This window comes from Sciurus vulgaris (assembly GCF_902686455.1).
Source record: "Sciurus vulgaris genome assembly, chromosome: 10".
NCBI lineage: Eukaryota > Metazoa > Chordata > Mammalia > Rodentia > Sciuridae > Sciurus > Sciurus vulgaris.
Genome location: NC_136470.1, coordinates 117622703 through 117635682, shown reverse-complemented (window position 1 = coordinate 117635682; position 12980 = coordinate 117622703). Strand labels below are relative to the sequence as shown.

General features: G+C 48.2%; 1 protein-coding gene across 6 annotated transcripts; it reads right to left on the bottom strand.

Moving 5' to 3' along the window:
- Window positions 1-2008: 2008 nt before the first annotated feature.
- Window positions 2009-7240, bottom strand: GLYCTK (glycerate kinase). 6 transcript variants are annotated; one of them, XM_079101308.1, is made up of 5 exons: window positions 7095-7240; window positions 4600-5015; window positions 4219-4370; window positions 3466-3641; window positions 2009-3154 (listed from the first exon to the last, which is right to left on the bottom strand). In XM_079101308.1, the coding sequence occupies exons 2-5, from the start codon at window positions 4974-4976 to the stop codon at window positions 2288-2290; spliced, it is 1572 nt and encodes a 523-aa protein (XP_078957434.1). In that variant the 5' UTR covers window positions 4977-5015; window positions 7095-7240; the 3' UTR covers window positions 2009-2287. The 6 variants fall into 6 exon arrangements, with proteins under 6 accessions (XP_078957434.1, XP_078957438.1, XP_078957437.1 ...); XM_079101312.1 differs by having other exon boundaries at window positions 4600-5011; window positions 7155-7227; XM_079101311.1 differs by having other exon boundaries at window positions 4600-5011; window positions 7095-7181.
- Between the last annotated feature and the right edge of the window lie 5740 nt (window positions 7241-12980).

The window sequence follows — 12980 nt, the reverse complement described above, 5'->3', positions numbered from 1 at the left end:
CTGTGGCAGACTAGCTATGCAGCCCCAGACAAGTCACCTTCTCTATTTCTACAGCTATAAGACAAAGGGTTTTGATATGCTGACCCCAAAGGGCTGTTTAGACTCACTGCTGAACTCATGCCAAGTGCAGAGAATGGAGAGGTCTGTGAGGGCTGCAGCAGATGGAGAATGGGGCACTGTTGGTGGTGAAAGCTTCCAGCCAGGGAAAGCTTCAGGGGATGGAGATGCAGTGGACACAGGTCACCAGGACCCTGAGCCAAGAGAGACAAAAGCCAAAAGTCAAGGAGGGGCACACTTTAATGATACATAATTGACATCTGTGGAACAAATTATGAGTCCTACTGCACACTCACTGTGTGGGATTTGCCTCATTTTGTCATCTAGACTTGTCAAACATATCCTTTTTTATCTCTGGAGTACTGAGTGAACAAATATAATGGGTTAAGCTCACAAACCAATAAGAGGCCCAATTCAGGGACTGACCTTCCAGCCCCTACAAACACAGGTACAGGGAAGGGGTCAAGGTAAACAAGGGAAGGCTCCAGAGAGACCCCACCCATTTGCAAAGTCCTCGGCAGGCATGGAGGCATATGTGCACTAGCTGCAGTTGAGCTGCGCTGAGCACCTGTGCGAGCACTCATGGGTATATTCCTGCTCCTAGTATGCACACCAGCACTGTGTTCAAATGCCCACCACACACATGCACACAGAGGACACAGCTGACAGGCCCTCAGTTCCAGCCTCACCTCTCCACACGCTCTTGCCTACAATTTGGCATTGGGTGCTAACACAACTCCCAAAGGCAAGGATTGAGTCTGGGACAGGACACATCTAGAAGCTGCCAGAACACTAGGGCACAGGCACTCACATGTGAGGACAACAATATCCCCATGACCCTGGTCAGCAGGAACTCCACATCAGGACATAAAAAAAAGGAACTTTCCCCGTCTTCCCTAAAGGAGGTCCCCAGAACCCAGCTTCCTTTGCTCATCTCCCTCCCAAACCCCAGAGCCACATCCCCAAGTCTGCTAGCTAGACTATCCAGAGCCTAATGGGAAAAGGAGGCTCTTCTCAGGAGGGCATGCCAGCTCTGGCCTAGAGCCCCTCACCCCAGGGCTGGGGAAGGACCCACAGGAGCAGCCCCAGGCCTCGCTGTTCTCTATGGCTTTTTATTCCTATGTGATTCTACTGCTCACTCATATAGGGATTGGAGCCATGGCGCACGGTGAGGATAGCCAGCGGAGGGCTCCGATACTGAACAAGAGGGCCCAAAGGAAGCCAGGACAGCCTTCTTCTGCCAACCCAGGCTGCCAGTCAAGCCAAGGGAGCAATTCCACTGCTGCTCTCCTCCCTACCAACAATATCAGGGGAAGGGAATACTGGACCCCTTCATTGCTTTGACCCACCATCCCAGTCCTGAAGAACATCACTGAGGGCTGGCATCAGGGCCTAAACTGTGTTCCCAGAGGAGTGGCTGAAGGATCTGGGGATGTTCAGCTTAGGAAAATGGAGCTGGCACAAGAAAATAATGTCCTGTGTCCTAGAATAAGGTCCTTAAAATAAGGTCTAGTGTCCACTAGTGCCATGAGTGGGCTAGAGGAGTCCCTAGATAACAGAGGCCTAGGAGGTAAGGCAGATTCCAGCTTAACCAAGCCAAGAGGGTCCCAAGAAGGGACATTCTTGGTGGCAGGCAGTACACATCCATCACAGTGAGGCATACTTGCAGGATTTGGAGACTATGGCAAAAGATGCCACAAGGCGTCATGGTTGAATGGGTGAGAGTCCCTAGGCCTATCCTCCCTGGGATCTCTGCTCACCCACATCAAGGATCTTGGGGTCCACGCCCAACCCTCACGGGCTCCAGAAAGACAGGCAAGCCTCCCATTTATGTGGAACAAGCCCTGAGTATGTCCAGATGAGACGGGTGTGGGAAACTCCTGTCAGATCCTGCCACTGTGACTGTAGCCAACCCACACTCCTCTCCCCAGCAACTCCTTATGAGTCTGTCCTGAGGGAAGATGTACTGAGAACCCAGTGGTCCTTTTTATTTTCAATCTCTGTACCTTCACTCCACAGAAGAGGGCTGAAGGACTGGGCAGAAAGACTGATCAGGGGAGAAAAACAAGGACAACAAAAAGGCCAAGGGGCTTATTCTGTGGAAGGGCTAACTGCTGTTACGACAGAAAGTAGGCCCTAAAGCCTGGTGAGGCACTGGGGACCAACCCTGGTATTCCCTAAGACCCTGCCCCAGTGGTTTTTCTGGACTCTCAAAATATGACCAATAATGTCACTGAGGTCGCAGAAACAGGAGGTGGGCATCCATAACATTGGTACCTGTCAGCCCTGTGTAGAGCAGGTGTGCTCCACCCTGAAGGCGGCAGAAGAAGGTGTATGAGTCATTGTGGGCTAGGAAGGTGGCCACATCCAGGCCTTCAGCAGCAGCCTGGATGGGAAGCTCAGGCACGACCCAGGCCCCAGCAGCTTCTGTGGGCCCATCCTGCCCATCGGTGCCACCACTCAAAAATAACACATCAACAGGCCCCAGCGGCCATCTTTCCAGCTCTACTCCAACACGCAGGGCCAGTTCCTGGTTCCGGCCACCCTTGCCTGAGCCCTGCAGCTGCACTGTGGGCTCACCACCAGCCAGCAAGCAGACTGGGCCCCTAGCCTCTGCCACAGCCTTCAGGACCTCCTCCAGCTTCAGGTCTGAGAGCTGGAACTCAGCAGCCAGCTCATGGAGTTTTGCATCTTCCTCCACAGAAGTACCAGCTGTGGATGAGATGAGGCGGGCTCCAGCCACTCGGGCTAGCAGTCCATAGAACTGGGCCACATTTTTCACATCACCCTGCATAGCTGTGCTCAGGACCAAGGCCCGGTAGCCCAGCACCTCAGCCTGCTTCTGAGCCTCAGCCAATGCCAAGGTATTAGAGCCAATGATCACATTAAGGACATGACCACAGGTGTGTGGCCCACGGGGGTCCGAGTCAGCCCGAGCGAGCACAGTCTTCACAGAACGTGGCAGGGCAGAACGAAGGCCATAGCGATTGAGGATGTGCAGACAGTCTTGAACATTGTGGGCGCTGGCTACTGTGGGGCCACTGGCAATAACCTCCACGGGATCCCCCACCACATCTGACAGGATCAGACTCACCACCTGTGGAAGGGCCACAGGGCAAGGCTCAGTCCCACCTTCTCATCCCAGAGAGCAGAAGAACAAACTTCCCCTTGGGTATCCATCACCTGGCACGTTTCTTTGCCTACTCCTAACCACTCTCAGGCAAGCTCACAGAACAGCTGGCCATGGGAACTACTTCTGCCCCTCTAGGGCCACTCCCAGGCCTTCCCCCAGCTAGTCCTATAAATTCTCACACCAGGACCCTGACAATCTGTATACTGATCTAGGCTTAACATGTCCCAGATACACAGAGAGCCCAGAGCTGCCTATGGAAGAAGCAACTCACGTACCTGGGCAGGGTAGGCAGCCTGAGCCAGCCCTCCACCCTTGAGTTGTGACAGGGCCTTCCGCATGGTGTTCAACTCCTGGATGGTGGCTCCACGGGCTGCCAGCAGCTTGGTGAGCATCTGCTTCTCCTCCAGTGTGACAGGAGGGATGGGGGCAGGCAACAAGGCAGAGCCCCCACCTGCAGAGACAGTGACAGCCTCAGGCAAAGAAGATATCCCAACCCAGGAAACCAGGCAAGCAGTGGTGGACAAGGCCACATGAGGAAGGTAGGCTGGTAAGGAAGGGTTAGAGTACCCCATGTGGACATTCAGTAGGTATGTGCACAGTTACCACACCCTGGCTACCAGAGGTTGTCCCCTGCCTTTCCCTAAGAGCTTGGAACAGGGGTAAACAGCAGAAGACCAAGCAGAGAGCTCCATGGGGGCTGGAGACCTAGGTTCTAGCCCTGGTTGACATTGGTGTAGACAAGAGCAACAGATCTGAGACCTCAGCTGATGTGCCAGGCCTTGTGTTAGGTTCCCCCACTAAGCCCAATTGCCATCACCCAACAATATCAGTTGGTGGTGGAGAGGATCTTGTAGCTCAAGGAAGGACAGATAACAGGCCTACGGCCAACCAGGAGGCTCCAGGCTCCTCACTGCCTCCTTTGCTCCCAACTCCACACTGTGAACCCAGAGGCTCAGATCAATCTCTCAAAGACCTGGTATTTGGAACACACTCCAGCCAACTCTCCTGAGCTAATCTGGCACCCACACCTGAAATGAGCACAAGCAACAGGTCATCAGCTGTAAGTCCCTCAGCCAGCTGCTGGATGGTGAGTGCAGCCCGCAGAGCATCATGATCCGGTAAGTTGTTCTCTGCACCCTCAAATACCTGGACACGGCTGTGTGGCTTCAGCAACATCTCCCTGAGGAGGAATCAAATAGAAAGTAAGAGATGTAGAAGGCTCCTCTTCTCCCATCCGATTTCTCAGCTCCATAGGTGAAAGGGGCATGAACAAGGATGACCACTAACACCCATTCTGGAGCCAGGCCAGACCCAGGAAGAAAGGAAAGCAGATGAAGAAAGGAGGTCTCAGCCCAAGCATTCCCTTCTTTCAGATGGACAATGAGGAACAGCCCTCTATGGCTCCTTACTGTTTGCCAGCACGTTCCATGGCAGCACGGATCCCCTTGGGAACGCTGATCACACCCTGCACAAGATGCTGGCCCAGTAGCTCCTCAGTTGCAGCTGCCATGCCCAGTACAGCCTTGCCAAAGCCCACTAGGTAAAGGTTTTGCCGCAGCTGAAAGCTCCGGTCCCGAACTTTCAGCTGTCTGCCATCAGGGTCCAAAGACAGTGCCCTTTGCAACATGGGACCTGGCTGCACGGCACCCACAGCACTCTCAAACAACTGTCGCGCATGCTCTGCCAATGCCATGCCACTGGCCCGCCGGGCCACTGGAGTCCCCCAGAGAAGTGAACGCAAGGGGGCTCGAACCAGACAGGGCAGAACTTGCAGGGTGGCAGCCATGCCCCACTGCTCTCAGCACCACCTCGTATCCATGGCTGCCTAGGGGGAAGAAAGCACATAGTGAGGCAACAGATAGGAGGCCTCCCACAGACACCCCTCTGAGGTCTTGAAGCAGGTGGGGCCCACAGCAACTGCTGCAAGGAGCATCTGATAGCTAAAGGAGACTTCCTCAATCCCACAGCTACCTGATCTCACTCTCCTCCTTGGAGCCCAGCCCACCACCCAGCCAAGTCCTCCTCTTCTGCAGAGCATACGCCGGTCTTCTGGACACTCTGCCCCAAGTCCAAAGTTCCTGTTGACTGGGCCCTCCTCCTAGATCATCCCCCTTGGCTGGGAGTTAATCATTCATAGAAGGGGCTACTCCTACCAGAGGGTTTCCACTCCACCCCTTTTTCACCTCCAGCATTTCTGAGTGTTGGTCCAGGGGGTAACACCCCTTTCTGGCACTTCAGCCTTGCTTCTTTACCATTTCTGTTGCCAGGAGGCTGTTGGTCACACCAACTGACACTAAGCTCACTGACCCCAAGCCTACTGTATTTCATTAGTTCATGGGACTGGGCTGGAAAGCCTGGGAATGCAGGTCTGTGTGGGAAGGTTGCATGTTCTTCAGTGCACTGACAGGCCAGGTCCAGAGCACATCCTCTAGGCCACAGGTTGAGGAATCCCAGCACTCAGGCAAGTCCAGCAAGACCAGGTACAAATCAGAAGTAAAGTCTAGCTTACAGTGAACCTTAAGGAAGCCCCCAGGCACTGCTTGAGGCCATGTACTACAGAGCCCAATCTGCAGGACAGAAAAAGATGCCCTTCTACCCACAAAGCTGGACAGACCCACCCCTGCCAAGAACACCCCTTCTGGCTCTGGGATAGCAAAACAAGTCCTGAGTCACACCACCGGCAGTGGTGAGAGGCAAGTGGCTGAGGCAGGAAAAAGACAGGTTCCTATCACTGAGCCCAAATAGTCATTTTCCCCACTGGGCACAGAGAAGGTTTGGGGTGAAGGTCAGGGAGAAATAGAGGGGGTTTAGGACAACAAAGCTCCAAAGGGCTCATCTATAAAAAGACATCATTATTTTTTTCATTGTTTTATTTTTTGGGCTGGAGATTAAACCCAGGGCCTCTGACATGCACTCTATCACTGAACTACACTCCAACCCCTAAAAAATCATCTACTTTAATAAATGACAACCATTAATGCTGCTCACTGACTATCAGCAAGTGTGGCTGGAGCAGGATGGAAATCGGCATTCTAGCTCTACCACAGGTTTTCTGGGTAGCTGATGTACCTCCATTTCTCCCATTGGAACTCATGAAAAATGAGGTGGGGTGAGATTAAGATTAATGCTTGGGCTGGGTGTGGTGGTGCACACCTGTAATCTAGCAGACTGGGACATTGAGGCAGGAGGATGGCAAGTTCAAAGCAAGACCCTGTCTCAATATCTAAGTGCCTCTGGGTTCAATCCCTGTACCAAAAAAAAAAAAAAAAAAAAAAAAAAAAAAAAATTAATGCTTGCAGGGGTGGAGGAGAGCTAGCAGACCTATAGTGGCTCAGTGGTAGACAGCACTTGCCTAGCAAGCAGGAGGGCTTGAGTTTGATCCCCAGCACAGTCCCTGAAAAATGCCTAATGCTCACCCCTCAACACCCTCAAGTTTTTTGATGCTGGCCAATGTTAACACAGAGAACCCAAAACACCAGTTTATTCCATACCCAAACAATGTGGAAATTCCAGACCTTGGTCCTGGTTCTTGCCTTTCCTATAAATTCAGATTAGCATTGCCTGACTCCTGTTGTGAAAGGGAACACAGAGGGCATCCCCATAGGGACTCTCTTAACGCGCCCAGCTTTCACCAGAGGGATCTCTGAGGAGGTTTTCCCATTAGACTTGGAGCTAAAAGCATCTTAGCATTTAAAACATCTTGATTTTCATAACCTGGGTGAACTGTGTATTTCCCAAAGGCCTAAAGGATCCCAATCTTGCTACTAAATACCAGAGTCCAACGGCACGGGGACACTCAAGGCTAAGTATGCCAGATAAAATACAGAACGTCCAGTTAAATTTGAATTTCAGATAAGTAATTTTGTACTATAAGTGTTCCATACAATATTTGGAATATACTCACACTAAAAACTATTGGTGGTTTATCTGAGATTCAATTTAACTGGACATCCTGCATTTTTACTTGCCAAATTCGCCAACTCTACTCAGAGAGCACTCTACAGCACCGTAATTCCAGGAAGTTCTAGTACGAAATACATAAAAAACAAAATGATCTGGGCGGACTCCTCCCCGGCACCAAATGGGACTGACACTTCCGGCTTTCCCGGCCCGCAGCTGACCCGGAAGTGACGTCATCCCGAAGCAGCGGCCTGGAGCCCTTCACAAGGGAAACAGCCACTGTGTATGCCAGGTGACGCCTGGACCTGCCCTAGACAAGACCCGGGATTGCCTCCGAAGGCATGTGGGCCCCAGCCGCATGGACTTACCAATTCCACAGCCCTGGCCCGGGCTTCCAGAGCTGGAGACCAGAAGTTCTCACGGGTGGGCGGAACGGAGTCCGGAAGTGGGGGTGAGGGGCGTGGGGAAGATCTGAGCTGTATCTAGTAAGGCTTTGGTTCCGCTCTGCCCCGGATGCCGGTTACGAGGTGCCTGCGGAACAAATTCTTCGTCTCTGCAATGGATTCCTGATGGATTTCAATGATACGCCCCCTTTTTTTACCCTGTAGGATCCAATCAGATTAAATACGACCTAAACTTTTGTTAGGAGCCAGGCATCGGGCTGAGCAAATGGACTGAGAATCACCACCTTACCACAAACCACCCCTCTGGAGCCAACTCCGCCCATGGCTATAATCCCGCTACTCGTTAGTGTTACCCCTATGTACTCCTACTCAGCTTTCAAGGAAATAAGAAAAAACTGTTATCTTGAGTCAAATGAGTGACCATGTCCTGGGAACACAGATACTAATTACATTGAATTTGCACGTGCCCCTGTGAAAGAGGTAGCATGAGCCCCCCAGCCGTTACTGGGGATTGAATCCAGAGCCTCCTAAGTGGTAGGCAAGCACATTACCACTAAGCTTTATCCCTGGACTTTTTTTTTTTTTTTTTTTTTTTTTTTTGAGGAAGGTGGGATGTTAAACCCAGGGTCTCTTAACCACGGAGCAACATCCCACCCTTTTTTATTTTTATTTTGAGAGAGGGTATCACTAAATTGCTTAGGGTCTTCCTAAGTTGCCCAGATCAGCCTCCAATTTCCCATCCTCCTGCCCTGCCTCCCAGTACTGTCCCTGACTCCTGAGTACTGTATGGGTGTGCACCACCACTCCTGGCTCAGATTTTACCTTATAGCATTCTTAGCTTTAGGATTGGTGGAAGCTAGAGGTCCGTTATGCTTAATAATATATCCCAAGAAGCATATTAGTTACAAGGATATTAGGACAGATAAAAATTTTAAGATAAATGGCTATTAAAGAATTTAAAATAGTCCAAGATAATTTTGACTCTATATAGGACATTCCTTCTCTCCACAATCACTATGTCCTAGTCAGTCAACAGGTAGCTGTCTGAAAGATCTTTAGTATAGGTACAACTTCTCCGGAAAACTTCAATTCATACCCCTTAACCTCCATGAACCATCAAATACAATTTTGGCTCAGCAAGAGATTGCTGTTGCACGATCTGATCCTTAAACAAGCAAACTGTGTGTATCACAAATGACCCTGGACTCTCCTTACTGCCCTTGCTCTTTCTCACCTGCCTTCAGTAAAAGAACACACTTTTTACAGGTGAAGATAAGGAAAAGAGTTGCATCACAAATTACATGGCAAATTTCCTTAAAATATCGAAACCAGTTTATCCCCACCTGCTAGTTTTGGCCATTGCTAAATCTCTCTGTAGGAGTTAAAACCATTCTCTGTCCTTGTCATGAACTACCCCTCACCCTACACACACACACACACACAAACTTCACACTTCCAACTCTCTCCCCTGTGTTTTTCTTTCCCTTTAGAATAGAGGACATTTTATTCCTTCTCCCAAATTACTCCCCACTCCATCATCAAATAAGGGAACTTCAGGAAGACCTACTCTTTTCAATGTGAGGGGAGACTATAAATACTTTAAATTTCATAGTTTTTCCTTGCTTATAGTAAGCTGTCATTATCCATTCATGCCTGTATTCATTTCTCCATCATTCAACAGACATTTCCTCAATGCCTTTATGTGAACCAATTACTGAGGCTACTGGGAAGAGTAAGAAGCAGTTCTGCTTTTCTGATTATGTTTCCACGCTGCTATTCAGAGTGTAAATTTGTGTACCTCTCATTATTTAGTGACAGAAACTTCCTTAAACAGACACCACTTACTGTGCCAGAGCTATTCTGTCACAGTGTGAGCAGGAGACGGATTTTGTACCCATTTGTTAATTCCCCATTGCCATCCTAAGCTACTCCAAAGATGCATTTGACAACAGCAGGGTTTCAATACCTACTGGACTGTGAGCTCCTGCAAGGTAGTGACTTGATCTAATTCATATTTATATTTCTATTGCCCTGAATTTGACCAGGTATGAGCAGAAGCTGGAATTTATGTTTTCATTTTTAAAAATGAAAACAGGGGAGATAGCTCACCTGGTAGAGTGCTTGCCTCACAACCACAAGGCCCTGAGTTCGATCCCCAGTACCGCAAAAAAAAAAAGTATTAACCGGTGAACAGGGAAGTGTTCAGCTACAAAGTGGAAAGGATTTCACAGAAGGAAAAGAGGAAGAGTTAGTGGTTAGTGGAAGTAATGAAGCAATGGAATTGAGGTCCAAGAAAACAAGGCTTCTGCCAGGCAGGATGGTGCACACCTGTGATCCCAGTGGCTCAGGAAGCTGAGGCAGGAGGATCCCAGGTTCAAAACTAGCCTCAGCAACTTGGCAAGGTTGTAAGCAACCTAGCAAGGCCCTGTCTCAAAATTTAAAAAAAAAAGGGGGGTGGGGGGATGTGGTTCAGTGGTTAAGCACCCTTAGGTCCTATCCCTGGTACCAAAAAAAGAAAGAAAGAAAAGAAAAGCGGAGGAGGGGAGAAAACAAGCCTCCTCAGAAAGCTTGCACATAGCTTGATAGTAAGAATAAATATTTGACTACAGACTATTTAGAGTGCACTTTGGCAATAAATATCAATATAAAAAATAGGCAATTTCACTCCATGGAAATAATTGGGCATGTGGACAAAAATGGTATAAGAAAGGAAAGACTTTTTCCTTTACCTTCTTAGGTTCTGAAACTGGGGTCCTGTACATTAAACTGACCGAAAAAGAAAAAAAAAAAACAGATTAATAGTAGAAATGGGTGTATTTCATAAGGACATGGAAAGCCTTGCAGAAAAGAAATGAAAACCCCATAAAGGTTAAGTCTTGCAGTCTTGTATATTATTTATAACAATGAGTGATAAATTGTGGAGACTTGACAAGACAAAAAGGGACTTGAGCTTCTAGGAGCACTTAATTGTGAATATTAAATATATGGTGGACACTGATGGAATAGAAGGATTATTTTACTAAGGTAGGTTTTTGCAGATTAATCTCTGAATTCATTACCTGTCTCCAGTGCTAAGACTGTTCTCTTCCTGCTATGGGAGGACATCTTTCTCATGGAAAATTTATGTCCTGCTTTTAGGTTAAAAAAGCGGAGGGGGGGGGGGGGGAGGCAGGAAGTTCTTCCAACATCTACTGTTTCCCAAATGCCTTCACCTCAAAATAAGTCTTATACCAAAGTGGCATGTTTTGGCGTGATATACCCTGATCCCCTTCAATAGACATGAAGATATAGTCCACTTAGAGGTTTTATGAATATAAAACAATGTAAGTAGACATTGATAAGAGAATTTATATAAAGAAATTATAGTCCTTCTAAACAGACATTAAAAATAATAGCCAAGTGTGGTGGTGCATGTGTTGTAATCCCAGTGAGTCTAGAGGCAAAGACAGGAGGATTGCAAGTTTGAGGCCAGCCTCAGGAACTAAGTAAGGCCTTAATCAACTTGGGGAGATCCTGTCTCAAAAAAAATTTTTTTTTAATTTTAAAAAGGTCTGAGGTTTTGGCTCAGTGATTAAGCACCCCTGGGTTCAATCTCTAGTACCAAAAAATTAATTAGTTAATTAATTAATTAATTATAAAAAGGGCTAGGGATGTGACTCAGTGATAAAATGCCCCTGGATTAAATCCCCAGTCCCTCGGCTAATAATAGTAATAACAACAACAACAACATACAAGCTATTTTGTTTTTCTGCATTGGGGGTTGAATCCCCAGGGCCTTAGACATGTTATGTAAGTGCTCTACCACTGAGCTTCATCCCAGTTTTTTTGTTTTGTTTTGTTTTGAGACAGGGTCTCTGGTCTCTCTGAGTGCCAAGGCTGACCTCAAACTTGTGATCCCACGGCCCTCAGACTCCCAAGTAGCTGGGACTACAGACATGGTACTTTTTTGAGATGCTATTTTATAAGGGAAGCTGATGGTGCTATTGTGAAAGAAGGCCTCTCGGAAGCCCTTTCAGTGTGGGGAAGGGGCACGAAGTCTTGCTCCCACTGCCAGGTGAGGAGAGGCCTGGGATGATGAGCTGGAAAGGTGGTCTGCCAGAAGAGGAGCAGGAGGAAGGGAAAAGGGCAAGGATGGCTATGGGTAGCTGGGGTACACAGAGGCTTCCCCAGAAAACAAAATAGGACAGAATGGAATTGGGGGGAAGGAAGCAGATGCACTGGCCTGCCCTTGGTGGCAGCAGCTGTGCTGGATGACCCTTCCCAGGCACCTTGGCAATGCTCCTGGCCCAGGCCAGAGGGCCCTTGCACCTCCTGGACCAGCCTGGTTCCAGGGCCCTCTTACTGCCTGTGGGTGTATGTTCCCCAGCAGTCCCACACTGGTATGAGAATTAAGTTCTTTGTCTCTAAAGGATACTGACCAGAAACAGAGGGATCTCTGGGTCCTAAAAGAAGGAAAATCCATGATTTCTGTCCCCCAGGGAGTTGTTGCAAAACCTCCTTGGGATAAAGTATTGTCTTAAATCAATAGTTCTTTCTGGAAGGTTATCTCCTTAACCCTTTTAAGCCACTCCTAGAATCTTCTAGAGTAGGCTCAAGAAGTTATCTGAAGGGATTTATACCTTTATCTGCAGTTGGATGTTTGTTTTGCTTTGTTTTGGGTTTTTTTGTTCATTTGTTTTTGGTTTTCATGCTGAGGATTAAACCTAGGCAAGCTCTACTACTGAGATATGTCCCCTGCCCCTTTTGGTTTTTATTTATTTTTTGGTACTGCAGATTGAACCTGGGGCAACCACTGAGTCACATCCCCCACCCTTTTTGTTTTTTTTATTTTGAGACAGGGTCTCACTAAGTTGCTTAGGTTCTCCCTAAATTACTGAGGCTGGCTTTGAACTTGCCATCCTCTTGCTTCAGCTTCCTGAGTTGCTGGGATTACAGATATGCACCCCCACACCTGGCTACCACTGAAAATTTTAAACAAATGGGCATAAGGGATGGAGGGTAGGAGGCTTTTGTTGAACACAATCTCTTTCAGTGTAAGGACTTTCCATACCATCTCTATATTGACAATTTCCAAAAGTATATCTTCTTGGACTCATCTCTTATTGTCTAGTATATAGGCAATTGGATGTTTAGTGGAATTTTTTTTTTTTTTTTGCAGGGGGCGGGGGGCGGGCAGTGTTGGGACTTTGTGCATACAGGGTCACTTAAACACAGAGCCATAGCTTCAGCCCTTTTTTTAATGCTTTATTTTGAGACAGGGTTTCCCTAACTCCTTAGGTCCTTGCTATTGCTGAGATTGGTCTCAAGCTTGCAATCCTCCTGCCTCATCCTCCAGAGTTGATGGGATTACAGGCATATGCCACTGCTCCTAGCTTCTCGAACCTTTTCATTTTTTATTTTGAGAAAGCCCAGACTGGCTGGAACTTGTGGTCTAACACATCAGCTATGTGTAGCTATGACCAAAATGTCCAGTAAGAACAACTTAG

Coding starts and splice junctions, on each gene's coding strand:
- GLYCTK (XM_079101308.1), bottom strand. CDS start 4,976: ATGGCTGCCACCCTGCAAGTTCTGCCCTGTCTGGTTCGAGCCCCCTTG. Junction 4,371..4,599: donor ATGGAACGTGCTGGCAAACA/GTAAGGAGCCAT, acceptor ATTCCTCCTCAG/GGAGATGTTGCTGAAGCCAC. Junction 3,155..3,465: donor AGGCTGCCTACCCTGCCCAG/GTACGTGAGTTG, acceptor GCCCTTCCACAG/GTGGTGAGTCTGATCCTGTC.